The 26,128-nt window shown below is 37.8% G+C and overlaps 1 protein-coding gene across 6 annotated transcripts in view; it reads right to left on the bottom strand.

Moving 5' to 3' along the window:
• ZMYM4 (zinc finger MYM-type containing 4) overlaps nucleotides 1-26,128 on the bottom strand; it is a 158,924-nt gene that overhangs the window by 90,946 nt on the left and 41,850 nt on the right. For all 6 annotated transcript variants that reach the window (XM_075996460.1, XM_012765248.2, XM_075996470.1 and 3 more), the window contains exon 2: nucleotides 11,150-11,195. In XM_075996460.1, coding sequence (XP_075852575.1) covers nucleotides 11,150-11,195 — 46 coding nt within the window. The remainder of the gene's footprint in view (nucleotides 1-11,149; nucleotides 11,196-26,128) is intronic.

Raw genomic sequence — 26,128 nt, 5'->3', positions numbered from 1 at the left:
AGCCTGAGCAAGAGCGAGACCCCGTCTCTACTATAAATAGAAAGAAATTAATTGGCCAACTGATATATATATAAAAAATTAGCCGGGCATGGTGGCACATGCCTGTAGTCCCAGCTACTCGGGAGGCTGAGGCAGAAGGATCACTCGAGCCCAGGAGTTTGAGGTTGCTGTGAGCTAGGCTGACGCCACGGCACTCACTCTAGCCTGGACAACAAAGCGAGACTCTGTCTCAAAAAAAAAAAAAAAAAAAAAAATATCTAACAAGCATTGATGAAGATGTGGAGAAATTGGAACCCTTCTACTATTGGTGGGAATGTGAAATGGTATCACCACTATGAAAAACTATAAAGCAGTTCCTTAAAAATGAAAAATATTAACACAATTACCATATGGATCCAGCAATCTTTTTCTAGAAATACATCCAACAAACTGAAAGCGGGATCTTGAAGAGATATCTACACAACCATGTTCATCGAAGTGATACCCAAGAAGTAAAAACAACTCAAATGCCCATCAACAGATAAATAGATAAACAAAATGTGGAATATGTATACGATAGAATATTTTTAGTCTTAAAAAGGAAAGTAACTCTGACACATTACTACAACATGGACAAACCTTGAGGACATTACACTAAATGAAATGTCAGTCATAAAAAGACCAACCCTGCATGATTTCACTTAGACAAGGTATCTAACATAGTCAAATTCTTAGAAACAAAAAGTAAAACTGTGGTTGCCAGGAGCCCAGGAAAGGGGGCAATGGAGAGTTTGCTGGATATAAAGTTTCAGTTTTGCAAGATGAAATAGTTCTAGAGATCTGCTGTACAACAATATCAATCTAGTTGACACTACTGAACTATACCCTTAAAAACTGATATACATGGGCCAGGCGGGGTGGCTCACGCCTGTAATCCTAGCACTCTGGGAGGCCGAGGCGGGTGGATTGCTCCAGGTCAGGAGTTTGAAACCAGCATGAGGGAGAGCAAAACCCTGTCTCTACTATAAATAGAAAGAAATTAATTGGCCAACTAATATATATAGAAAAAATCAGCCACGCATGGTGGCGCATGCCTGTAGTCCCAGCTACTTGGGAGGCTGAGGCAGCAGGATCGCTTGAGCCCAGGAGTTTGAGGTTGCTGTGAGCTAGGCTGATGCCATGGCACTCACTCTAGCCTGGGCAACAAAGCGAGACTCTGTCTCAAAAAAAAAAAGATATACATGGTAAATTTAATGTTGTGTGGTTTTTAACATAATTTAAGTAAAAACTGTTATATATTTTTATAACGAATTATACATCAGTGATAACTGAGTAAATGAGAGCTGCATATATCAATACAGTAAAACCTCAGAAATATGTTATAAGGCATAAAAGCAAATGATAACACATATAGTATGATTCAAAAATAATACAAAACTCAAAACAAATAAATAAGAATATTCAGTAATAATGTAAATGTGATAAAACTATAGAGAAAAGCAAAGAAATAAACACAAAATTCAGAATAGTGGCTACTTTTTTGCAGTGGTGGCTACTTATTTGAGACTGGTAAACTGGCATCAGCCCAGTCAAGGGTTTTTAAAATTTATTTAAATATATCTTACATTATAAATACATTTTGTGATTAATAATTTATAAAAATAGTTTCCTAAACTTTCCAAGATATTCTAAGACAGATACTCATGGGCTAAGGAAAACTTTCTTAACCAAGACTGAAACGCAGATGTAAAGACACCAAAATTTTTAAATGTTAAAAACATTTATTTAGCAAAAGATGACACAAAGAAAGTAGTTAAGCAATGGAAATCAGAACCTCTACCTCTAATTATCAAAAGAACTTCAAGTTATGCATTCTAAAAGTTAAAAATCCTGCCAGGCATGGTAGATCACACCTGTAATCCCAGCTACTCAAGAGGCTGAAGCGGGAGGATCGTGTGAGCCTGAGTTTGAGGCTGCAGTGAGCTACACTGGTGGTATGATTGCACCACTGCACTTCAGTCTGGGTGACAGAGACCAAGTCTCAAACAAAAAGTTAAAACTCCTGAATGAATACGGTGAATGTCTATGTTTTTAAATGTATACGTGAATCTTTCAGATGTATATTTATACTTACTGTGACTCACCTTAACAGCTATGAACACAATATAAAACAAGCTTACCACTTGACATGAGAAAAACTGTTAACAAGGGGCAAAAGATATTTATTCTTCAACAAATATTTATAAGTAGACAATAAAGAGGAGCCAATCCAAATGTTAAACTTATTAAAACCTGCTTAAATTCAATAGAAATTAAGAACGTGCAAATTAAAATAAATGCTGAGATATTTTACATCAGACTGACAAATATTAAGAAGAGCTATTAAAATAAAATATACTGATGGGTGGGGAAAAGGTGAGTTATTAAAGCTTTTTTGAAAAGCAGTCTAGGCTAGGTGCAGGCAGTGGCTCACACCTGTAATCCTAGCACTCTGGGAGGCCAAGGAGGGAGGATCACTTGAACTCAGGAATTCGAGACCAGCCTGAGGAAGAGCAAGACCCCATCTCTACTAAAAATAGAAAAAATTAGCCAGGCGTGGTGCTGCAGGCCTGTAGCCCTGGCTACTAAGGAGGCTGAGGCAAGAGGATGGCTTAAACCCAGGAGCTGGAGGTTGCTGTGAGCTAGGATGACACCATGGCACTTTAACCCAGGCAACAGAGAATCTGTCTCAAAAAAAAAAAAAAGGCAGTCTAACAATGTCTATTAATATTACACATACTCTTTATCCCACATTCCTCACTCTTTGGAATTTATCCACATATGTAAAACTGCTATTATATAAGAACATACATTAAAGGATTTTTTAATACCTCATTGTTCATTGTGGCATAAAACCTAAAACAATGTGAATGCCTAAAAACAAGGCAGAAAATGACTTATTGCTCATTTGTGCCATAATATTTTGTGTAATATTATACTGTAATAGTTAGAGCTATTCCAGTAGAGGTGGAGAAATATCAAAGTACTTTTTTTTCACTCTGTTGCCCGGGCTAGCGTACCATGGAGTCAGTCTAGCTCACAGCAACCTCAAACTACTAGGCTCAAACAATCCTTCTGCCTCAGCCTCCCGAGTAGCTGGGACTACAGGCATGCGCCACCATGCCCAGCTCATTTTTTTCCATATATTTTTAGTTGGCCAATTAATTTCTTGCTATTTATAGTAGAGACGGGGTCTCATTCTTGCTCAGGGTGGCATAAAGTAGTTTTGAGAGAAAGAGAAGTGAGAAGAGCCTATATATGATTCCATTTTCATTAAATAAACAAAAACCCCTCAAAATCCTTATACATGTATATCTGTATATGTTTATATATATGATTTTATGAGCATTGAAAAAACATGGAAGGCTACCTTCAAAGCTGTTGACATGGGCTATAAGGAGGGATAGAGACAATGACATGGGAAGGAGAGGCCAAGCCAACAGAAAAGCCAAAAGGTTACTCTTTAAAAAATCATATATGATCAGATTCATGCAATTTGTATGTATTTGTATTATAGGAAATAGTTAATGCTAATGAAGATCTAAATACAGACCTACAGGATGGAATTTTTAGAGCTGTTTTATGGTTTATAATAAAATGTTTTATAACAGGATTATATGCTGTGAGAACAGAGTGTATTTTCCAACAATGGCTGCAACTGTGTATCTCTTCTTACATACTTCTCTATAATGTCACCTTTAACCATCCTCCTATTAAGATGTAGGATCTACATCTCTTCTTCTGAATCTGGGCAGGCTTGTGGCTTGCTTTCAATCAACGAGATATGGTGAAGTGACATTGTGTGACTTTTGAAGTGAGGTCAGAAATGATGATACAGCTTTTGCCTTATTCGCTTGGAGCCTTGAGCCACCATCAAAAGAAATCTGATGACTCTGAGGCTACTATGCTATGAGGATGGAAAAACAACAGAGGGACTATGTGCAGAAGCTCAAGTTGGCAGCCACAGTCTTTAAGTCCTCCTGGGACAGGTACTAGACATGAATGAATGAACTTCTAGATTATTCCAACACCACGTCATTAAGTCACCCCAGCCTTCAAACCTTCTCAGTCAAGACCCAAGAAATAGTGAAGAAAAAAAACAAAACATCCCCAGTATACCCTTTCTGAACATGTGAGCCACCAAATCCTTGAGCATAAGAAAATTGTTGATTTATACCACTAAGTTTGGGGTGGTATTTTAAGTAGCATATATCAGTAAAGAGAATGCAAAATTCAAAATCTGTTCTATCTTTGATTATTTAGACAGTAGGCTCTGCAAAATTTGTTAACTGACTTAAAAAGTAACACTAGTGATAACTGTCAAAATTTCTAAAATGTGTGTGTGAAGTATTTAAATAGAATTCTCTCACAAAATAACTGGAAGAAAACCAGCATTTTTTTAATTAATATTATTTAAAATAAGGATATTTTAAATATGCATCTAACTAACTTTACAAATGATCAACAGGCATCTAACCATTTTATCCACCTGTCTATTAGTATATGTATACTAGGTGGCAAAATTCTATTTTTTAATCTTTTCAATGGGAAGTGGGATCATCTTATATTCAAACATAAAAACCATCTTATGTGATTTACGATCATCTTATATTCAAATATTTATGATATACTTTTACCACCCTCTTTCCTACTGATTAATCTAACCTAAAATTCACGTACAACTTATGTCTTCTTTTCAGTGTTAAAGTTTCCTTAATATCAATTTTATTGATAACAATGCTGAAATACAACTGTAAGTTGTTGGCAAAAATATAAACCTTTTAATACAGAAACAAAACTTAGTTTAGTCTATTTTATTCATTTAAAAACTTTATACTAGTGATTGATCAATTTGTTTAAATAAAGAAAAAGCTATGCTTTTATTTAATGAACTAAAAAATTCTTGAGAACTGTGATGTTTCTTTTTAGTCAAGGCCATCTCAGTACTATACAAATGTTTACATCCCCAAAGGATGACTTCAGGCTTTGGTTTCAACATTTTCATAAAGAAGGTATTTCTTCATAATTTTTTTTTTTTTTTTTTTGAGACAGGGTCTCACTTTGTTGCCCAGGCTAGAGTGAGTACCGTGGCGTCAGCCTAGCTCACAGCAACCTCACACTCCTGGGCTCAAGCGATCTTGCTGCCTCAGCCTCCCGAGTAGCTGGGACTACAGGCATGCGCCACTATGCCCGGCTAATTTTTTCTATATATATATATTAGTTGGCCAATTAATTTATTTCTATTTATAGTAGAGACGGGGTCTCACTCTTGCTCAGGCTGGTTTCGTACTCCTGACCTGGAGCAATCCGCCCGCCTCGGCCTCCCAGAGTGCTAGGATTACAGGCGTGAGCCACCGCGCCCGGCCTCTTCATCATTTTTGAAGGATCCAAACAATACTCAGCAAAAGACCATATAAACAAAAAATTTTAAGCAGTTTAGATTTAGAAAAAAAAAACTATTCCGTATTAGTTTTTTATATTTTTTTCATTAAAACAATTTTTAAAAATTTTATCAGTTCTTTCTAAAATTCAGCTGCAAAGGTAAGGCAGATATATTATAATTCAGACACAAACTAATGTTGATACTCCAGAAACAGCCACAAAAATTTCAATCATGGTTAATACACATTAAAATATTTCTCAGCTACTTTATACATTATTCCATTATTTCTATCAAATAATTGTTATTCTACAAAACCTGTGATTCCAGTAGACTAGGGAGCAGTTCAGACATACATAACGAATGATCTGAAAAGGAGGGATTTTGGAGTTAGATAAATCTGCATTCAAATCCTGATTCTATCAATTAAAAGCTAAATGATGTCTCTAAGCTTTAGTCTTTCCTTAGTAAAACAGAAAGTCATCATAACTTCATCTAGAGGGTTACTGCAGCATATACTACATACCTAACAACAATTCTCTCCCTTTCCTTACTAAGAGAGCATAAATTTTATTCTTGCAACAATGGGCTGAGCTAAAGGAGTACAATACCCAGCATTCTTTGAACGTAGGATGGCCAATGAGATGTAAACCTAGTACATAGGCCGAGTTTCCAGGAAAGTTCTTTAAGCTGATTCTATTCAAGAAGTGTGCCTTTTTGGTCTCCTTCCTCTCTATTCCAGACTAAAGATATAGCAGCCATACTAGAATACCAGGCTAACTTGAAAGGGGTAGCCATGCACTAAATATATGATACAGAAAGCTGGAAGGCCCCTGAATTCCTAACAACCACAGAGCCATGTTATCATCTGGGCTTATTTTATACAAGAAATAAATTTCTATCATGTTTCGATTATATACAGTTGAATTTAATATCTTAATTAATACACTTTTAGAATTTTTTCTTTGTTTGTTTTGGAGACAGTCTCACTCTATCACCTAGGCTAGAGTGCAGTGGTGTCATCATAGGTCACTGACCCAGGCTCAAGCAATCCTCCTGCCTTAGCCTCCCAGAGACCACACCCAGCCTATTAGAATTTTTAAGATAATACATGTAAAGTTTTTCACAAATAAACTGGTACATTGCAAGTAGTCAAAATAATAATTTTTGAATCCAAATAACTGTACTTCATGAACAAATCAGTAATGCTCTTATTTTTCCTTTGAAGCTATCAAGTCTGTAATGTTCAATGAACTTATTCTATCAGTGAGAAAAGTAACCATTGCTGAATGACCAGTTGGTTATCTCAGAGCCTTTTAATGAAGTCCTTAATTTACGAAAGGTGCTATCTGGATGCGTTAAATAAAATCAATCTCCATAAGCTATTTGAACTTCCTTCAAACTTCACATAAAGTAGCTGTGGTTGAGGGAACATGAATTAAAAAACCCATAGTATCAGTCATCTTCTTTAATACCATGTATCTTGAAAAATCCACAAAGGATGAACTATCAGTCAGACAACACTACCTTCTCTTTTCACCTGAATAAAATGTTGAAGCCTTTTTCTTTTAAATGCCTTTCACTGAAGATACTTTATCTTCAGAAAGTCAACTCTAATTTTTCGTATTTAATCAAATTTCCCAATTTCTTCAATGATGGGGTTAGGCTCTACCACTTTATGTGTGCCGATAATTAGTAGATTCTGTATCTTGCTGAAAGTTTCAGAAAGGTTATACTCTAGGAAGACAAAATACGATCTACAAAACAAATATTTGAACCTCATGTCCTGGTGGTCTTGGGCAATGAGTACATAAGTCTAGTGCTACACTAAACATTTTGAAGCACCTGCCCAGAATACAGTAAATCTTTTTTTTCCTAGACATGAATCCCAAGACAACATGGTAAGCCTTGAATGACCAATCAACTTTGCTATCAAAGACTTTCTGAATATCATCTATATAGGAGTCTGCCATTATCTCTGCTGGACAGGTGTCTATGTTCTTGAATCCCCTTCATGAAGAAAGGCCAATCTTCTCTCCAAGCTAGTCATTTCTCTGCCTCCATAACGTTCAACATCCCTTTAATGATAAACTACCAGAAAGAGGGAGATAAAGGGTAACCTTTATTGTATCATTTGTACCCAACGTTTGATATAAAACTTGCTTGTAAATCTCTAGCCTAATAATGTTTAGGGAGGTAGAGCAGAAAAGCACCATGCACCAGAAACATAAACCCCAAATGTTGAGTGTGGTGACCTAGGTATCATAGCTTGGTTATAGCTTTAAGATACATTCCTGATGCCTCTTTAAGATTGTTGTCACTGAACAGGGAGCAGTGGTTCTCGCCTGTAATCCTAATACTCTGGGAGGCCAAGGTGGGAGGATTGGTTGAGGTCAGGAGTTCAAGACCAGCCTGAGCAAGAGCGAGACCCCATCTCTACTAAAAATAGAAATTCGCCACACAACTAAAAATGTATAGAAACAATTAGCCAGGCATGGTGGCGCATGCCTGTAGTCCCAGCTACTAGGGAGGCTGAGGCAGAAAGATTGCTTGAGCCCACAAATTTGAGGCTGCTGTGAGCTAGGCTGACCCCATGGCACTCCAGCCCAGGCAAGAGAGTGAGACTCTCAAAAAAAAAAAAAAAAAAGAAAAAAAGAAAAAGAAAAGAAAAGATTGTTGTTGCTGCAATAACTTTAACAAATAAAGCACCAGATTAAAACCTTCAATAGAAAGCGATTTGATTCACTTCTATTATCAATATACAGACTTGAGCAAAGTCATGTCCAGTGCAGGTATTCAAAACTTATCTGATACAAGTGAGAAGTAATGGCAGATGGATACCTTCTTATAGCCATGTTTTACTATATGACCTTGTTTCCCTGATCATAGATAATTGGTTCAAAGATGAATGTCAGAATAAAGCTAGCCCAATCATATAGTCTTTTTGCTAGGAGCTTAAAATTTAAAGTGGATATACAGAAAGACTAAAAATCACTGAAACATAACTGCTTCTGGCAGCACTGTGGAGAACAGGCCCACGATCTCCTATTGCTGAATACCCTGTAAGAAATGTGTTTGGGGGGGGGTAGAAGAGGTGTGGGGGGTAAACCCACAGCTAATGGAAATGGGGCACACTGTATGGGAGAAGGATACACTTGTAGCCCTGGCTTGGGCGAGGCAAACACATTTCATATAACCAAAATGTTTGTACCATCATAATATCCTGAATTAAAAAAAATAAAAAATAAATGAAATAAAATTTAAAAAGAAATGTGTTCTTTACCTCCACCCAAAATTCTGTGAAATACCCCAGATGTATATCTGAAAAGTTTCTTTTGGATAAGGTAGCTGAGTCTATTTTTGATTGCTTGCAACAAAAAGGACATTCAATAACTAAACGCACTGAAGATTAGGAGAGCTAGTTACTTCTTAATATCAAATAACAAAATAGACTGCAGTCTAAAAAAACAAAACTACTACTAAATGAATTCCAAAGAGAAAGCAGTCACAGATTCTACCTGTAGACATAAACTTTAAAAAAAGTGTATCACCCTTAACTCAAAAGGGTTGACAAAATTTATCCTTCATAAACAAGCACAGAAATATTCTCCGATAATCATCTATTTTTAGAATTTATTCTACAGAAACACTTCAACAAGTATACAAAGATGTGTACAGGAATATACACTCAGTGTTGTTTATAATATTGAAAATAATTTATACATGTATAAAAGAGGAAGCTAGTTAAATTTTAGTACAGCAGGTCCTTAATATCATTTCATTCAATATTATTTTGTTGTAACGTTAATGAGGGGGAAAAAATCCATTCTCAGCCGGGGTCACTGTCTATGTAGAGTATGCACGTTCTCCTCATGTCTGCAAGTGTTTTCTCCAGGTAATCCAGTTTCCTCCTACATTCCAAAGATGTGCACATTAGGTTAAATGGCATGTCTAAATTATCCAGAGTGAGTAAGCGTGGGTGTGAATATGCTCTGCGATGCAATGGCATCCTGTCTAGGGTTGCTTCCTGTCTTCTGCCCTGTGCTTCTTGGATAGGCTCCAGCTATCCATGATGCTGAACTAGAATAAGTGGGTTGGAAACTGATTAACTAAATAAATACAAATTATTGTAAAATAAAAATCCATAAAGTATACAATAATCATATAAATGCACAACAACGAAAGCAGTCAGTGAGCCCACCATGTTTTTCATTGTTTGTTTTCTGAACTACCGTTTTGGTGGTAGAAGGTGCTCCTTAAAATTTTTGCCCCGCAAACATTTACCCCTTAATTTAATCAAATACCGTAACCACCACCACCATTTACTGATTCACCAAAAATTAGGTAATAGTTATCTTCTTTTTAAAAATCTTTCTTAAATGCATATATAGCTCATATTTATTTCAATGTTTAATATTAAAAGCCTATTGGGAGCTAGGCAAATGGCTCACACTTATAATCCTAGCGACTCAGGAAGCTAAGCTGGGAGGACAGCTTGAGGCCAGGAGTTAGAAACCAGCCTGGGAAACATAGCAAAACCCCTGTTGACCCCATCTCTCTCTTTTTTTTATTTCAGCGTATTATGGGGGTACAAATGTTTAGGTTACATATATTGCCCTCGTCCCACCCCACCCCCCTCAAGTCTGAGCTTTAAGTGTGTCCATCCCCCAGATTAAAAAAAAAAAAAAGGTTAAGAAATATTAGCCAAGTGTGGTGGCGCAGCATGTAGTCCCAGCTACTTGGAAGGCTAAGGTAGAAGGATTGTTTAAGCCCAAGAGTCCAAGGATGCAACAAGCTATGATGGAGACACTGCACTCCAGCACTCTGGCAACAGAGGGACACTGTGTCTCTTAAAAAAAAAAAAGAAAGAAAAGAAAGTGTTTTGGATCTTTATTTAGAAGTCTGGTCATGTTTTTGTGAACAGAAATATATTATAGGAACTTCACTCTTATTTATATCAATTAACGTATGGTAAAATTGGTTTTATTATACATCATTTCACTTAAAGTCACAGTTTCAAATAACTTATCAACAACAATCAATGAGGACTAACTATACTGCCATACAATAAAATACTGAGTAACCATCAAAAAAAGATGCAATTGGTCTACATTTACTGAGGCCTATGCAGGTGAATTAAAAAGAATAGCATTCATATGATTCCTACACACCTAAATTCCTACACACATACCTAAATCCCCATATACCACGTATTCATATATACACTCAGAGAAAAAAGTCTGGAAAGATATATGTTAAACTTTTAAAACTGGTTATCTTTGGAGAATGGTAATAACAAAAGCTTTTACTTTCTATTTTATTCATTTCTGTATTATAAAATTGAATGTATTACTTTTATAATCATAAAAAACAAAAATTATTTTTAAAAATCTGATAACACAGAATCTAAAAAGAAAATTAAGAGTCCTTAAACAAAGTAGAAACCTTTAAAAGTGATCAGTTAAGTATAATCTTCTATATGATTCACAATGACACAATGTGGCTGTATTTCAACATATTAATAACTGAGAATAAAATATTTATTAAAAAATAAAGACTAAGACTCTTACAATTCAGATTAACCTGCTACAAAGTACTAATAGGATATGATGAGATCCACACTAAATCAGATTGGACCATCACATAAATCAGCCTTAAATAAACACAGTAAGTAATAAGTAAATGCTGTATCTAGACTTACATTTATTATCTATCTAAAGATATGATCTTTTTTTCACAAATGGTACTTACAGTTCTCTACAATTTCATCAAAAACTGCACCACTTTTCTGTTCAAACTGAAAGAGCAAAAAAGGGAAAGAGAAAAGTAACATTATTAGCATAATTTTCTATCATACATACATTTTGGTTATACCTCCCTACTTACTCCCTAAACAGTAATTTTCAACCTAAATTATGCAAACGTATGATTTAAACAAAAACACTGCCAAATAGAGTAAAATAAAATTTAGGATGAACAAAAAAACATTCTCAGGCCAAAACCCCTAAACCAAAAACCAAGAGATAAAATCACACCTCCTCACCATTAAAAACTGTGTTTTAATCATTCTTTTGTCACAAAAAAGGATCATATATGTTTGTAATAACAATAAACACCGCCAACACTTATTGAGAACTTACTGAGAATTACCTATGTAAAACTTCTTATCATAACTGAACAGAACAATTAGCAGCAACTGGTTTTGCTCTTAGGCTAAAGCTAGAAGTATGCTGCTCTTAAAATTAAAGAGAGCGATGTTATGGGTATGGTTCCTACTGAGTACGTTAAAGGCCTAACAGTAGAGTCAAATCGGAGGTCCTTTAAAACAAACACAGAGGGGAGAGAAAGTAAAGCACAGGTAACCCTACCAAGGAACTCTACCCTGAGTCCTTATTTTGGCAAGTTTGAGTATTCTAGCCTCCTGTTTTCCCTCCTACTACTCACTAATGAGGAAAGAACCCAAGGGATGCTGCTTCTTGATAAACCTTGCCTACTATAACTCAGAGTTATACACTCCATTCAAGGGAGAAAGTTTTAAGGGGGAAAAAAAATCCACCTAGCTACCTACATAACTGCAGAGGAACCACAACAGCTATCTACTGTAATCAATAGTATCTAGGCCAGGCACAGTGGCTCATGCCTGTAATCCTAGCACTCTGGGAGGCCACAGTGGGAGGATACCTTGATGTCAGGAGTTCAAGAGCAGCCTGAGCAAGAGAGAGACCCCATCTCTACAAAAAATAGAAAAAGTAGCTGGGTATGGTAGCATACACCTGTAGACCCAGCTACTCAGGAGGCTGAGGCAGGAGGATTGCTTGAGCCCAGGAGTTTGAGGTTGCAGTGAATTATGATGATGCCACAGCACTCTAGCCTGGGCAACAGATACTGTCTCAAAAAAAAAAAACTATAACCCAGAAAAAGGTAAAACAAAAAGGCAAAAAATTGGAAAAAACAATTTCTATGACACAAAAGACTGAACAGTAACCTGACAGTAATCGGTAATCTCAAAAATCTAACAGTAATCTCCAAAGTATCCCAAAAGAACAATGGTGAGGTGGACTAACAGAAGAAAATTCCCTGAAGTTATCAATACAGTATCTGAGACTCAAAGGGCCCTCAAATACCAAAGGGGTAATAATAAAAAAAAAGATACATTCTGGTGAAATTTCAGAATTCCAAAGGAAAACAAAAGGAGTAATAAAAGAAGTTTATATTGTAGGTGATTTGTAAAATACATTTAACTTTATATAAACCCTGAAAAGGAAAGGAAAACAAATAGTGAAGACCACTCCATCCACCATTCCACTCAATGAGCTATGTCCTAGAATGAGAGGGAAATGGGAGATGTGATTCTGTAAGGCAAAGAGTAAAAGCAATTTGCCTACACTGAGAGGGATCCAGGTGTTAAAAATGTTATTGTACTTTTTGTACAATACTGCCCATAGACACTTTACCTGCTGCTCAACCAAAGAAATTACAGTCCTGCACAATGTTATGAGAAAAAAAAAAAAATGGCAGGGATGATATTACTAAGAGGTGGTATGTCTATACTCCATGGGTGACTTAAAGGATTTTTTAAGGGACTGTGTACCATTTACCTTATAAGCTGATTATAAAACCTAACTCCTAAAATAAGACTCTGTTCCACAGGAACAAGAATCAGACTGATAACATCTCTTCTGCACACTGGAACACAAAAGATCAATGACTGCTATTCTAAAAAGTAAAAAAAATAAAAGGTTTGTAATTTAGATCACTCACATTTTCTTATGAAATATGTTTAACAAAATGAAAATGAAATACAGTAATTAAAATTATACTGAACACAAGAAATACTAGCAACTGATTATTGCTCAGAAGAAATTAAGGAACCCAGATATAGGAAGAACATCAAGCATTGAAACTTCAGAAGACACTCTTTCAAATGGCAAACATACCAGGCTTAAATCTCCTTCTCCACGGGTTTAAAATCAAACTCTTGTTTTACTACTTCTCCCTTCCTCCTCTTTCAAAATAAAAACAAAAAACAAAGCTGCTAGATCACCAATTTACATGCTTGTTTACCAATAGATGCAGTAGGCCAGGAGCGGTGGCTGACTCATGCCTGTAATCCTAGTGCTCTGGGAGGCAGAGGGAGGATTGCTTGAGCTCAGGGGTTGGAGACCAACCTGAGCAAGAGTGAGACCCCATCTCTACTAAATATAAAAAGAAATTAGCTGGACAACTAAAAATATATATAAAAATTAACCGGGCATGGTGGCGCATGCCTGTAGTCCCAGCTACTCTGAAGGCTGAGGCAGAAGGATCGCTTGAGCCCAGGAGTTTAAAGGTTGCTATGAGCTAAGCTGATGCCACGGCACTCTAGCCTGGTCAACAGAGTGAGACTGTCTAAAAACAAACAAACAACAACAACAAAAAACAAATAGATGCAGTAATATCTAGGAAGTTCCTTCTGTTGACACTGGGTATGTACTTCAAAACCATAAGAGGAAAAAAATAGATTAGTGGCTGCCTAAAGCTAGGGTGGGGAGGTAAGAAACTGTGAATGATTGCTAATTGGTATGGGACTCTTTTCTGGTAATGAAAATGTTCTAAAACTGATTGTAGAGATGGTTTGCACAACTGTGAATACACTAAAAACCACTGAATTGTATACTTTAAATGGATGCACTGCATGGTATGTGAATTATATATCAACAAAGCTGCTATAAAAAAAATTGAGAAATAATACTTCTATGAAATTTAGGCATTAAGAAAACTGAAAGACACTATTCAATATTAAGTAGGGAAATATTATAATATATGGTCATATTATAGTGATTTTAGAAGTGTAATTTTAAAATATATATTCAAATATGTTAAATAAGTAATGTTTAATATAATAAAGCCCCTCAAGTACAATTACCAGTGCACTGAGGTTACCATATCATTTTAATGCAAATTTCTTCACATATTTGAACTTTCTGATAAGGCACATTATCCTTTGAGTCCAGCTTTTTTTTTTTTTTTTTTTTGAGACAGAGTCTTGCTTTGTGGCCCAGCCTAGAGTGAGTGCCGTGGCATCAGCCTAGCTCACAGCAACCTCAAACTCCTGGGCTCAAGCAATCCTGCTGCCTCAGCCTCCCGAGTAGCTGGGACTACTGGCATGCACCACCATGCCCAGCTAATTTTTTTCTATATATATATTAGTTGGCCAATTAATTTCTTTCTAATTTTATAGTAGAGACGGGGTCTTGCTCTTGCTCAGGCTGGTTTCGAACTCCTGACCTTGAGCAATCTGCCCGCCTGGGCCTCCCAGAGTGCTAGGATTACAGGCGTGAGCCACCACACCCGGCCGAGTCCAGCTTTAATATTTCTTATTTTGCTTTGATTCAAACCTGCTGATGACCACTTAACAATGTACAGATAACACTAACATGGCTCTTAATTAAATGTTGGACAAGACTCCAGAATATCCACTTAGCCTATATATTCTCATCAATTGGGTGACAACAAATTTACATGTCACACGTAGCTTTGTGATATTATAGTTTTATTAAACTTAAAAAGTTTGGGTGCTTCTTTCCAACTTATATATTTATAAATAAGAAATCTGATTTCTCATTTAGAAGGGTGGTGGCTCATGCTTATAATTCTAGCACTTTTGGAGGCTGATGTGGGAGGATTACTTGAGGCCAGGAGTTTGAGACCAACCTGGGCAACATAGGGAGACTTGTCTCTACAAAAACTTTTTAGAAATAAAAAATTAGCCAGCCGTGGTGGTGTGCACCTGTAGTTCCAGCTACTTGGGAGGATTGCTGAAGCCCAGGAGTTTGAGGCTGCAGTGAGCTATAATCATGCCACTGTATTCCACCCTGGGCAAGAGAGTAAGACTTGGTCTCAAAAAAAAGAAAGAAATTTGATAAAAACAGTAATTTAGCTTGGCAAGTAATATTGTACTACTCTTACTCTGTTGTCCAAACTGGAGTACAGTAGCATGATCATAACTCACTGTCTTAAACTCCTGGGTTTCAAGCTATCCTGCCTCAACTTCCCATGTAGGGGGGACTATAGGCATGTAGTGCCCCACCCAGCTAGTTTTTTGTGTGTGTGGAGATGGGAGTCTCCCTATGTTGTCCAGGCTGGTCTCAAACTTCTGGCCTCAAGTAATCCTCTTGCCTCAACCTCCCAAAATGCTGAAATTACAGGTGTGAGCCACTGCAGCCTGGCCTCATGAAAGATTTAATTGAATTTAAAAGTTAAGCTACTTGCACTCTTGTGCATTCTTGCTCGCTCTCTCTTTCGTGCATGCTCTCTCTCTCTCTGTCTCCCCCATGTAAGGATCTAGCAAGAAGGCAGCTGTCTGCAAGCCAGGAAAAGAGCCCTCACTAGGGCTGGATGTGGTGGCTCATGCCTGTAATCCTATCACTCTAGGAGGCTGAGGCTGGAGGATTGCTTGAGCTCAGGAGTTCGAGACCAGCCTGAGCAAGAGTGAGACACTATCTCCACTAAAAATAGAAAAAAATTAATTGGCCAACTAAAATTTAGCCAGGCATGGTGGCACATGCCTGTAGTCCCAGCTACTTGAGAGGCTGAGGTAGGAGGATCACTTGAGCCCAGAAGTTTGAGGTTGCTGTGAGCTAGGCTGACACCACGGCACTCTAGCCCAGACAACAGAATGAGACTCTGTCTCCAAAAAAAAAAAAGAGCCATCACTAGGAACTGGACTGTGCTGATATGCTGAACTTGGACTCCTAGCCTCCAGAACTATGAGAAAATATATGTTGTTTAAGCCACCCATTCTATGGTATTTTGTTATAGTTGCCCAAGCAGACTAGGATACTATCATAGCAAAACTGATTTTCTCTTATCTAGGAAAAAAGGTCTAAATAAAAATGTATGAGAATTTTATGAAGAAAATTATAAAAAGAAAGAGTCAAAAGAGTTAAAAGAAAAAGTCAAGCTGATTTTCTTTCTGAAAATGTGTAATAATTAAGTGTATAGACAGAGGTTTTCTCAATACTGCAAAACAAAAAAATCAAAAAGAAAAGGAATATGGATACTGATTTAAAGCAAATATCCCTCAATTTTTAATCATTAAAATAACTTCATATTTTCTACCCACTAACTTCAAAACATGTAAATATTATATATTTAAACTTATAAAATAAATATTTATATACCTTTAGGAACTATAATAGCACATTAGTTAAAAGCACGGGCTCCAATTCTGAAATTGCTTGAGTTTAAATCTCAACTCTGGCTACTTGCTAGCTAGGTACATTTTAGCCTCAAATTTCCTCATCCATAAAATATGGATATAGGAGTACCTACTTAATAGGGTTGTTAAGAGCATCAAACTTAAAAAAGTACAAAAAAGGACTTAGCACAGTGTTTATCAAATTATAAATACACAATAAAAGTGAGCTATTATTACTATGCTAATAAAAGATACATTTCCCTGTTTTAAAAATTAGAGTTCACTACAACATTTCATTTATAAAAATATATCTACTGTTTAAAATAAAATACAGCACTGGACAAATGACACCCAGCCCTCTATGTTTCAAAAGGTAAACAATGGGCCGGGCGTGGTGGCTCACGCCTGTAATCCTAGCACTTTGGGAGGCCGAGGCGGGTGGATTGCTCAAGGTCAGGAGTTCGAAACCAGCCTGAGCGAGACCCCGTCTCTACCAAAAATAGAAATAAATTAATTGACCAACTAAAAATATATATACAAAAAATTAGCCGGGCATGATGGCACATGCCTGTAGTCCCAGCTACTCGGGAGGCTGAGGCAGTAGGATCGCTGAGCCCCGGAGATTGAGGTTGCTGTGAGCCAGGCTGATGCCACGGCACTCACTCTAGCCTGGGCAACAAAGTGAGACTCTGTCTCAAAAAAAAAAAAAAAAAAGGTAAACAATGGAGATAAAGCACATTTTTACCAACAAAATAAACCCAAACATTCAAGTTCCCTCTAACTCTGGCAAGGAGAGACAAATCCCCACATATGTGAATTGGTAACACACCACCTACCCCAAAATAATCACAATTAAAAATTTACTGGATCCTGGACCAATAATTTTTATTTTTAAAAAGTTAACTTTCTCTTCTGTCCTCCAGACAAACACAATGACACTTCACAAATTCCTTGGACATGACTGACAGAAAATGACTAATAGCATAAACATTCTCAAACTGCTTTTAGTATCTGTTAACAATTATCAAGTTTACAGGATAAACTTATTCAATGACAACTAAATAACAGACCAATAACTCTAAAATAGTTTGGGGAGTTGATGCTGGGATTTTCAATGATTAAGTAGAGACTGAAAACAATCAAACATGCTTCATTTTCTTGCTCTCCAGTACCTATTATTCTTTTTGGCACTGGTCTCTCTTCCTCATTTTAGTGGTGGCCCCAAACACCCTGGAGGTCAAACAAGAATCCTCAAAATTACAGTTTTTCCCCCCATTCCCTTCAACCAACCAATAAGAACTATCATTTCTAATGACACTTTAATGTTTTAGATCAGGCATCCTCAAACTACAGCCCGCAGGCCACATGCTGCCCGCTGAGGACATTCCAGCCCACCGGGTGTTTCTGCCACTGCTGCCTGTCCTACTTAGCAGCCAACTTGTCCCGGGCCCACAGTGCGCATATGTGGAATGTGCACCACACTCTTCAACAGCCTTCCAACAATCTGAGGGACAGTAAACTGGCCCCCTGTTTAAAAAGTTTGAGGACCCCTGTTTTTGATAAACCCTCTACTCTCCATTCTCACTGCTTACATTTGTAGCTTTTAGGTATGTTTAAAGTCTATACTCTATGTCAGACGCTATGTGATAAAACGGTTGAGAAGAAAACACCTGATTCTTATTCTCATGAAGAAAATATACAATGATGAAATAACCATCTCAAGAATGGTTGGTTACAAACAGACATAAATATTCTGCAGGAATAAAACTCTTGTTGAATGAAAACACGACAGGCTAATCTAGACAGAAGGGTAAGGGAAGGCAAAGCAACTATTCCTTTATCTAAGATCTGAAAGATGAGTAAGAATTAAAATAGATGAAAAGGTGAGAGAAGATTCAAGAAAAGAATAACAAATGTAAAGGTTCTCAGCAGGAGAAATAACTGAGAATTCAAAGAACAGAAAGAAAGCTATCTGGACTAGAATTCAGGGAGTAAAGCAGGTAAGTACTGTAAGATAAAGCTGATGACAAAGTCATGTGCCAAACACTGCAGGCCATTCTTTATAGACAGGTTAACTACATATTTTAGTTAGTCAAAGACATTACAGTTTACATCTACCATCTCCACATAATTCTAAATGTGCTCCTTTTCACTCTCATAAGTACCTTAGTTTGGGCAGCCTAAGTGTTGGTCATATTTAAATACTGGACTTTATCTTTAAAAAAACTATTGAAGGGCCGGGCGCTGTGGCTCACGTCTGTAATCCTAGCTCTTGGGAGGCCGAGGCGGGCGGATTGCTCAAGGTCAGGAGTTCAAAACCAGCCTGAGCAAGAGCGAGACCCCGTCTCTACTATAAATAGAAAGAAATTAATTGGCCAACTGATATATATATAAAAAATTAGCCGGGCATGGTGGCGCATGCCTGTAGTCCCAGCTACTCGGGAGGCTGAGGCAGAAGGATCGCTCAAGCCCAGGAGTTTGAGGTTGCTGTGAGCTAGGCTGACGCCACGGCACTCACTCTAGCCTGGGCAACAAAGCGAGACTCTGTCTCGAAAAAAAAAAAAAAAAAAAAAACTATTGAAGGATAAAGGTAGGAGAAAAGAAGGCATGAACTGAAAATCACTGGCTATGGAGTAAACTTATTTCTCACTCCTACACAAAGTTCTAATCATACCATTCTTATATTAGTTCCGCTCTTCTGAGAAAGATCTCTACCTGATGGAATCTTCCAAGTACAGCTCTACAGTGAGGCCTTTTCTGACAGCTCATCTAAAATTCATTACTCTTCTGTAGCACTTGGTTTATCTTTCATTTGCAGTCACTTGTGGTATAGTTAACCTGCATACATGTATCACTTTCTAGATAAATCTTTTTCATCCTAGGATACCCATAGGCCCTGGAACTTTGTATTGCATAATCTTTTTTTTTTTTTTTTGAGACAGAGTTTCACTTTGTTGCCCAGGCTAGAGTGAGTGCTGTGGCATCAGCCTAGCTCACAGCAACCTCAATCTCCTGGGCTCAAGCAATCCTACTGCCTCAGCCTCCCAAGTAGCTGGGATTACGGGCATGCGCCAACATGTCCAGCTAATTTTTTTCTATATATATTAGTTGTCCAATTAATTTCTTTCTATTTATAGTAGAGACGGGGTCTTGCTCTTGCTCAGGCTGGTTTCGAACTCCTGACCTTGAGCAATCCGCCCGCCTCAGCCTCCCAGAGTGCTAGGATTACAGGCGTGAACCACCTCACCTGGCCCATAATCTTTCAATATATATTTATTAACGGGGTGCCACAGCTTTGTATTTCCCGATATCTATCATGCAAAATCCATAAGATGCTCTAAAAAAGAGTTCTGTGATCAAATAAATATGGGAAATACAAATCTTTCTTGGTGATTAACAATGCATTTAATTTATTAAATGTTAGGAAGTCTAAAACTGAAGAAACCTGTAACATATTGACTTGCCTAGTATTTTCTAAAAGTACTTGACGATAACACTTTTGAAGGATAACACTAACGTACTACAGAACCACCTTAGGGAAGGATGCTAACTGATGTCAGCATTACAAGTTTACAAATTTCTATGCATTTTAATACAAAAAGGTCATGTTTTGAAATTTAGCAATGTACTCCAAAGTAATGTGATAATTCTTTTTTTGTTAAATAATCATGCCATTTGACCATCTATGGTTTTCTCAAGTATTATATAAACAAGGACCTTTCCACTTGACAGTTTAACAAATACATAGAACAGAATGTAATTATTTAACATGCTAAAGAATATTTACCTCAAACTATCAGCCAAATTTAATAAGGAAATATTATATAAGGATAGTATTTGGCTCCTGTCACTCTCTTCCTTCCAAACATCTTCTTAAGGTAGGAGGATTGCTTGAGCCAAGAGCTCAAGGCTATAGTGCACTATGATCATGCCTGTGAACAGCCACTGCACTTCAGCCTGGGCTTACACAGACAGATCCTGTCTCATAAATAAATAAATAATTTAAAAAATAAACTTCCTCTATCACTAATCAACCAAAGCAATCTTTCCTACAAAATATAGATATGTTGACAGAATTGCTCTCAACTCAAAATTCTAGGCTTCTGTTAATAATCAACTAAAGTTGGCAAGCAACATGAAATACTTGCCATTTAATTAGCATTAAAGTAGCAATATGATCACTACTTTAACTTATTTAAAAGTACTAGTCAGCCGGGCGCGGTGGCTCACGCCTGTAATCCTAGCTCTCTGGGAGGCGGAGGCGGGCGGATTGCTCAAGGTCAGGAGTTCAAAACCAGCCTGAGCAAGAGCGAGACCCCGTCTCTACTATAAATAGAAAGAAATTAATTGGCCAACTGATATGTATATAAAAAAATTAGCCGGGCATGGTGGCGCATGCCTGTAGTCCCAGCTACTTGGGAGGCTGAGGCAGGAGGATTGCTTGAGCCCAGGAGTTTGAGGTTGCTGTGAGCTAGGCTGACGCCAGGGCACTCACCCTAGCCTGGACAACAAAGCGAGACTCTGTCTCAAAAAAAAAAAAAAAAAAAAAAAAAAAAAAAAAAAAAGTACTAGTCAATGCAATAAAACACATAAAAAGAATTGTAAAGTAACAAAATAATAAAAAGGAAAGTTACCATTAATATTGCAGGTAACAGGATTGTCTACTTGAAAAGTCCAAGATCATAGACTGAAAAGGTTATTAGAAATAAGAACATATTTCAATAAGGTTACTCTACAAAATTCAACATTCAAGAAATAAATAGCAGGCTGGGCGTGGTGGCTCACACCTGTAATCCTAGCAGTCTGGGAGGCTGAGGCAAGTGGATCGCTCAAGGTCAGGAGTTCAAACCAGCCTGAGCCTGAGCAAGAGCGAGACCCCGTCTCTACTAAAAAAAAAAAGAAAAGAAAAGAAAGATGTTAATTGGACGACTAAAAAATATATATAAAAAAAAATTAGCCCGGTATAGTGGCGTGCATCTGTAGTCCCACCTACTTGGGAGGCTGAAGCAGGAGAATCGCTTGAGCCCAGGAGTTTGAGGTTGTTGTAAGCTAGGCTGCCGCCACAGCACTCTGGCCTGGGCAACAAAGTGAGACTTTGTCTCAAAAAAAAAAAAAAGAAAAAGAAAGAAAAGAAGGGAAAGGAAAAGGGAAAGGGAAAGGGAAAGAGAAAGGGAAAGGGAAGGAACGAGAAGAGAAGAGAAGAGAGGAGAGAGGAGAGGAGAGGAGAGGGGAGGGGAGGGGAGGGGAGGGGGGAGGGGAGGGGGGAGGGGAGGGGAGGGGAGGGGAGGGGAGGGGAGGGGAGGGGAGGGGAGGGGAGGGGAGGGGAGGGGAGGGGAGGGGAGAGGAGAGGAGAGGAGAGGAGAGGAGAGGAGAGGAGAGGAGAGGAGAGGAGAGGAGAGGAGAGGAGAGGAGAGGAGAGGAGAGGAGAGGAGAGGAGAGGAGAGGAGAGGAGAGGAGAGGAGAGGAGAGGAGAGGAGAGGAGAGAAATAGCATTCCTATAAACCAGCAATAATTAGTTAAAACAAAATGAAAAGAATCCAATTCACAACAACAGCAACATATAGAGAGTTCTGGAAATAAGAAATGCATAAAATTATTTTAAAAAAAAACTACAAAAGGTTTCTGAGGATAAACAGGTAATGCACTATGCTCATGAAAAAGAAAAAGCAATACTGTAAAGAAATCAATTTCCCCACAAAACAGAGAGAGGAAGAATGATTCAGAAAAGAAACTAGACAAAAATCATTATCAAGGACATCCGGAAGAATAAAAGAATACCCAATAAAATACTGGATTATAATAGTAACAAAGAGGAAAATACGCCCTACCATATAGCAAATGTATAATAATTAGATTAATGAAACAAAATACAAAACACAAAGATCTACTTAAGAATTAGAATATACCTGTGGGGGCCAGGGGCAATGGCTCATGCCTGTAATCCCAGCACTTTGGGAGACCAAGGTGGGAGGATCGCTAGGCCGGGAGTTTGAGACCAGCCTGGGCGACATATCAAGCAAGACCCTGTCTCTAAAAAAATAGCAAAGTGTGGTGGCACATGCCTGTAGTCCCAGCTACTTGGGAGGATCACTTCAGCCCAGGAGCTCAAGTATGCAATATGGTCCAGCCACTGTACTCTAGCCCGGGCAACAGAGTAAGACTCTGTTTCTTTTTTTCTTTTTTTTTTTTGAGACAGAGTCTCACTCTGTTGCCCAGGCTAGAGTGCCACAGCGTCAGCCAAGCTCACAGCAACCTCAAACTCCTGGGCTCAAGCAATCCTCCTGCCTCAGCCTCCCAAGTAGCTGGGACTACAGGTATGCACCACCATGCCCAGCTAATTTCTTTCTATTTTTTCTTTTAGTAGAAACGGGGTCTCACTCTTGCTCAGGCTGGTCTCGAACTCCTAAACTCAAACAATCCGCCCACCTGGGCCTCCCAGAGTGCTAGGATTACAGGCATGAGCCACCACGCCCAGCATAAGACCCTATCTCTTAAAAAAAAAAAGAATTAGAACATAACTATGGCCATGTAAATTAGTACAGCCATTATGCAAAACAGTATGAAAGTTCCTCAAAAACTTAAAAATAGAAAAATTAAAAAATGTGACCCAGCAATCCCACTACTGGGTATATAGCCAAAGGATGTGAAAACAGTACATCAAAGAGATATCTGCACTCTTGTGTTGACTGCAGCACTGCCAACATACAGAATCAACCTAAATATCCATCAATGGATTAAAGGATAAAGAAAATGTGGCATGTATTAAGATATATATACAACTGAAAAAGATATATATACATTGAAAAAGAAGGAAATTCTGTCATTCAAGACAACATGGATGAACATGGAAGATATTATGTTAAGTACAATAAGCCAGGCACAGAAAGACAATGATCTCACTTCTATGTGGAATCTAAAAAAGTCAAACTCATAGAAACAAAGAGTACAACACAGTAACTACAGTAAATAACAATATATTGTAAAATTTAAGAGATTTTTTAAATGTTCTCACCACAAAAAAGGTGAGATAATGCACATGTTAAACAGCTTTAGCCATTCCACAATGTATACAAATATCAAAACATCATGTGTTCACCATAAATATAATTTTTACTTGTCAATATGTAAATATTGTCAATATGTAAATTTTTTTAATGAAAAGAACTTTCAAAAGTTCCCAATGCCAAGCTTATTTCCTACCTGCCTTCCCTCTTGTTCTTGAAGATGTGCTACTAATGCTACTACCAAATAAGGGCCACCACCCCTGCTTGTACACCAGGCCTCAATCTCACTCCCTCTTACTTTCTCGAGGACACTGCTCTGAAGTCTCCATTTTCTCTCTTGCACCATCAGTTTTTCCCCTCTACTGGATCATTCCGAGAAGAAGCTATTTTTTCTTCTCATCTAAAAAAATACTTCTCATGACTCACTCATATGCCCCTAGACCTACTGCTCACTTCTTTTTTTCTTCTTGACAGCAAAATTCTTCAAAAGAGTCATCAATACATGCTGCCTCTGATTCCTGTCTCTTGAATCAACTTCAGTAAGGCTTTTGCTCCTACTGTCTCCGCTGAAACTTTTCTTATCAAGGTCATAAGGGAACTCTATGATGCTAAACCCAATGATCAATCATCATTTAAAAAAATAGAATATGACAAATAATCATTTAATATGACAAGTAATCATTAGATTACTACTTCACATCAAAATAAATTTCAGATAAGTTAAAAATAAATTTAAAAAATAAAAGCACTAGGCCGGGCGCGGTGGCTCACGCCTGTAATCCTAGCTCTCTGGGAAGCCGAGGCGGGCGGATTGCTCGAGGTCAGGAGTTCGAAACCAGCCTGAGCAAGAGTGAGACCCCGTCTCTACTATAAATAGAAAGAAATTAATTGGCCAAATAATATATATAGAAAAAATTAGCCGGGCATGGTGGCGCATGCCTGTAGTCCCAGCCACTTGGGAGGCTGAGGCAGAAGGATCGCTTGAGCCCAGAAGTTTGAGGTTGCTGTGAGCTAGGCTGATGCCATGGCACTCATTCTAGCCTGGGCAACAAAGCGAGACTCTGTCTCAAAAAAAATAAAATAAAATAAAAATAAAAAAATAAAAGCACTAGCAGATAAGAAAATCTTTCAACCAGAAACAGAAATCTTCATGAAAAAAGAGTTAAAAGCTTAACTGCATTTTTTTTAATGTTTGAAGAAATTTAAAAGCAATGTGGGGAAAAGTTATATTAGTATTAAGAGTATGACAACGGTTAATATTCCACTTATAAAGCAGTCTTGGAGTTAATTAATGAGTGACATCCCAAAAGAAAATGATACAAGAACATAAACAAGCATTAAGCATTCAATCTCACCCAAAATCAAAATTAAAACAAGATACCATTTTCTCTCAGACTGGCAGAGATACAAATAAATGAAGAGAGAGAGACAAATTTCCTTCCTATATTTAAAATAACCTAACTGTATCTTAGAAATTTCTCTTTACACAGAGACCTACTTCACTCTTTTTAGTGGTTGCATAGTCTTTTACTGTATTATGCTCACGAACATTTAAGGTTGTTTCCAGCTTTCTTTTTTTTTTTTTTTTTTTTTTTTTTTGAGACAGAGTCTCACTTTGTTGCCCAGGCTAGAGTGAGTGCCGTGGAGTCAGCCTAGCTCACAGCAACCTCATACTCCTGGCTCAAGCAATCCTCCTGCCTCAGCCTCCCAAGTAGCTGGGACTACAGGTATTCGCCACCATGCCCGGCTAATTTTTTGTATATATTAGTTGGCCAATTAATTTCTTTCTATTTATAGCACAGACGGGGTCTCGCTCTTGCTCCGGCTGGTTTCCAACTCCTGACCTTGAGCAATCTGCCCGCCTCGGCCTCCCAGAGAGCTAGGATTACAGGCGTGAGCCACCGTGCCCCGGCCATTTTTTTACAAATACAATATTGTAGTTGTCATCCTTGTACATATAAACTTGGCTTATGCATGTGAGTTTATCTGTAGGATCAATTCTTAGAATCACTAGGTTAAAAAGCATAGGCATTTAAATTTTTGACAAGTTACCAAATTGCCCAACAAAAGTATACCAATTTGTATTTTGTTGTTTTATTTTACATTTATTTTAATTTTCATGTCTTTAATTTTGAGTAAGAATCTTTTTATGTAGTTATTAACCACCTGTTGATTCTTCTATCAACTGCTCGATTATAGAATTATTTTGGTGGCCTAGGGCAGTGGCTCCCAAACCATTATATTTAGTGGTTAATACCTAGCCAGAGGCCAGGCGTGGTGGCTCACACCTGTAATCCTAACACTCTGGGAGGCTGAGGCGGGCGGATTGCTCAAGGTCAGGAGTTCAAAACCAGCCTGAGCAAGAGCGAGACTCCTGTTTCTACTATAAATAGAAAGAAATTAATTGGCCAACTAATATATATAGAAAAAATTAGCTGGGCAAGGTGGCACATGCCTGTAGTCCCAGCTATTTGGGAGGCTGAGGCAGCAGGATTGCTGGAGCCCAAGAGTTTGAGGTTGCTGTGAGCGAGGCTGACGCCACAGCAC

This window comes from Microcebus murinus, chromosome 2 (assembly GCF_040939455.1).
Source record: "Microcebus murinus isolate Inina chromosome 2, M.murinus_Inina_mat1.0, whole genome shotgun sequence".
Taxonomy (NCBI): Eukaryota; Metazoa; Chordata; class Mammalia; order Primates; family Cheirogaleidae; genus Microcebus; species Microcebus murinus.
The sequence above is the reverse complement of the archived record's forward strand: the minus strand, read 5'-3'. Positions and strand labels throughout refer to the sequence as shown.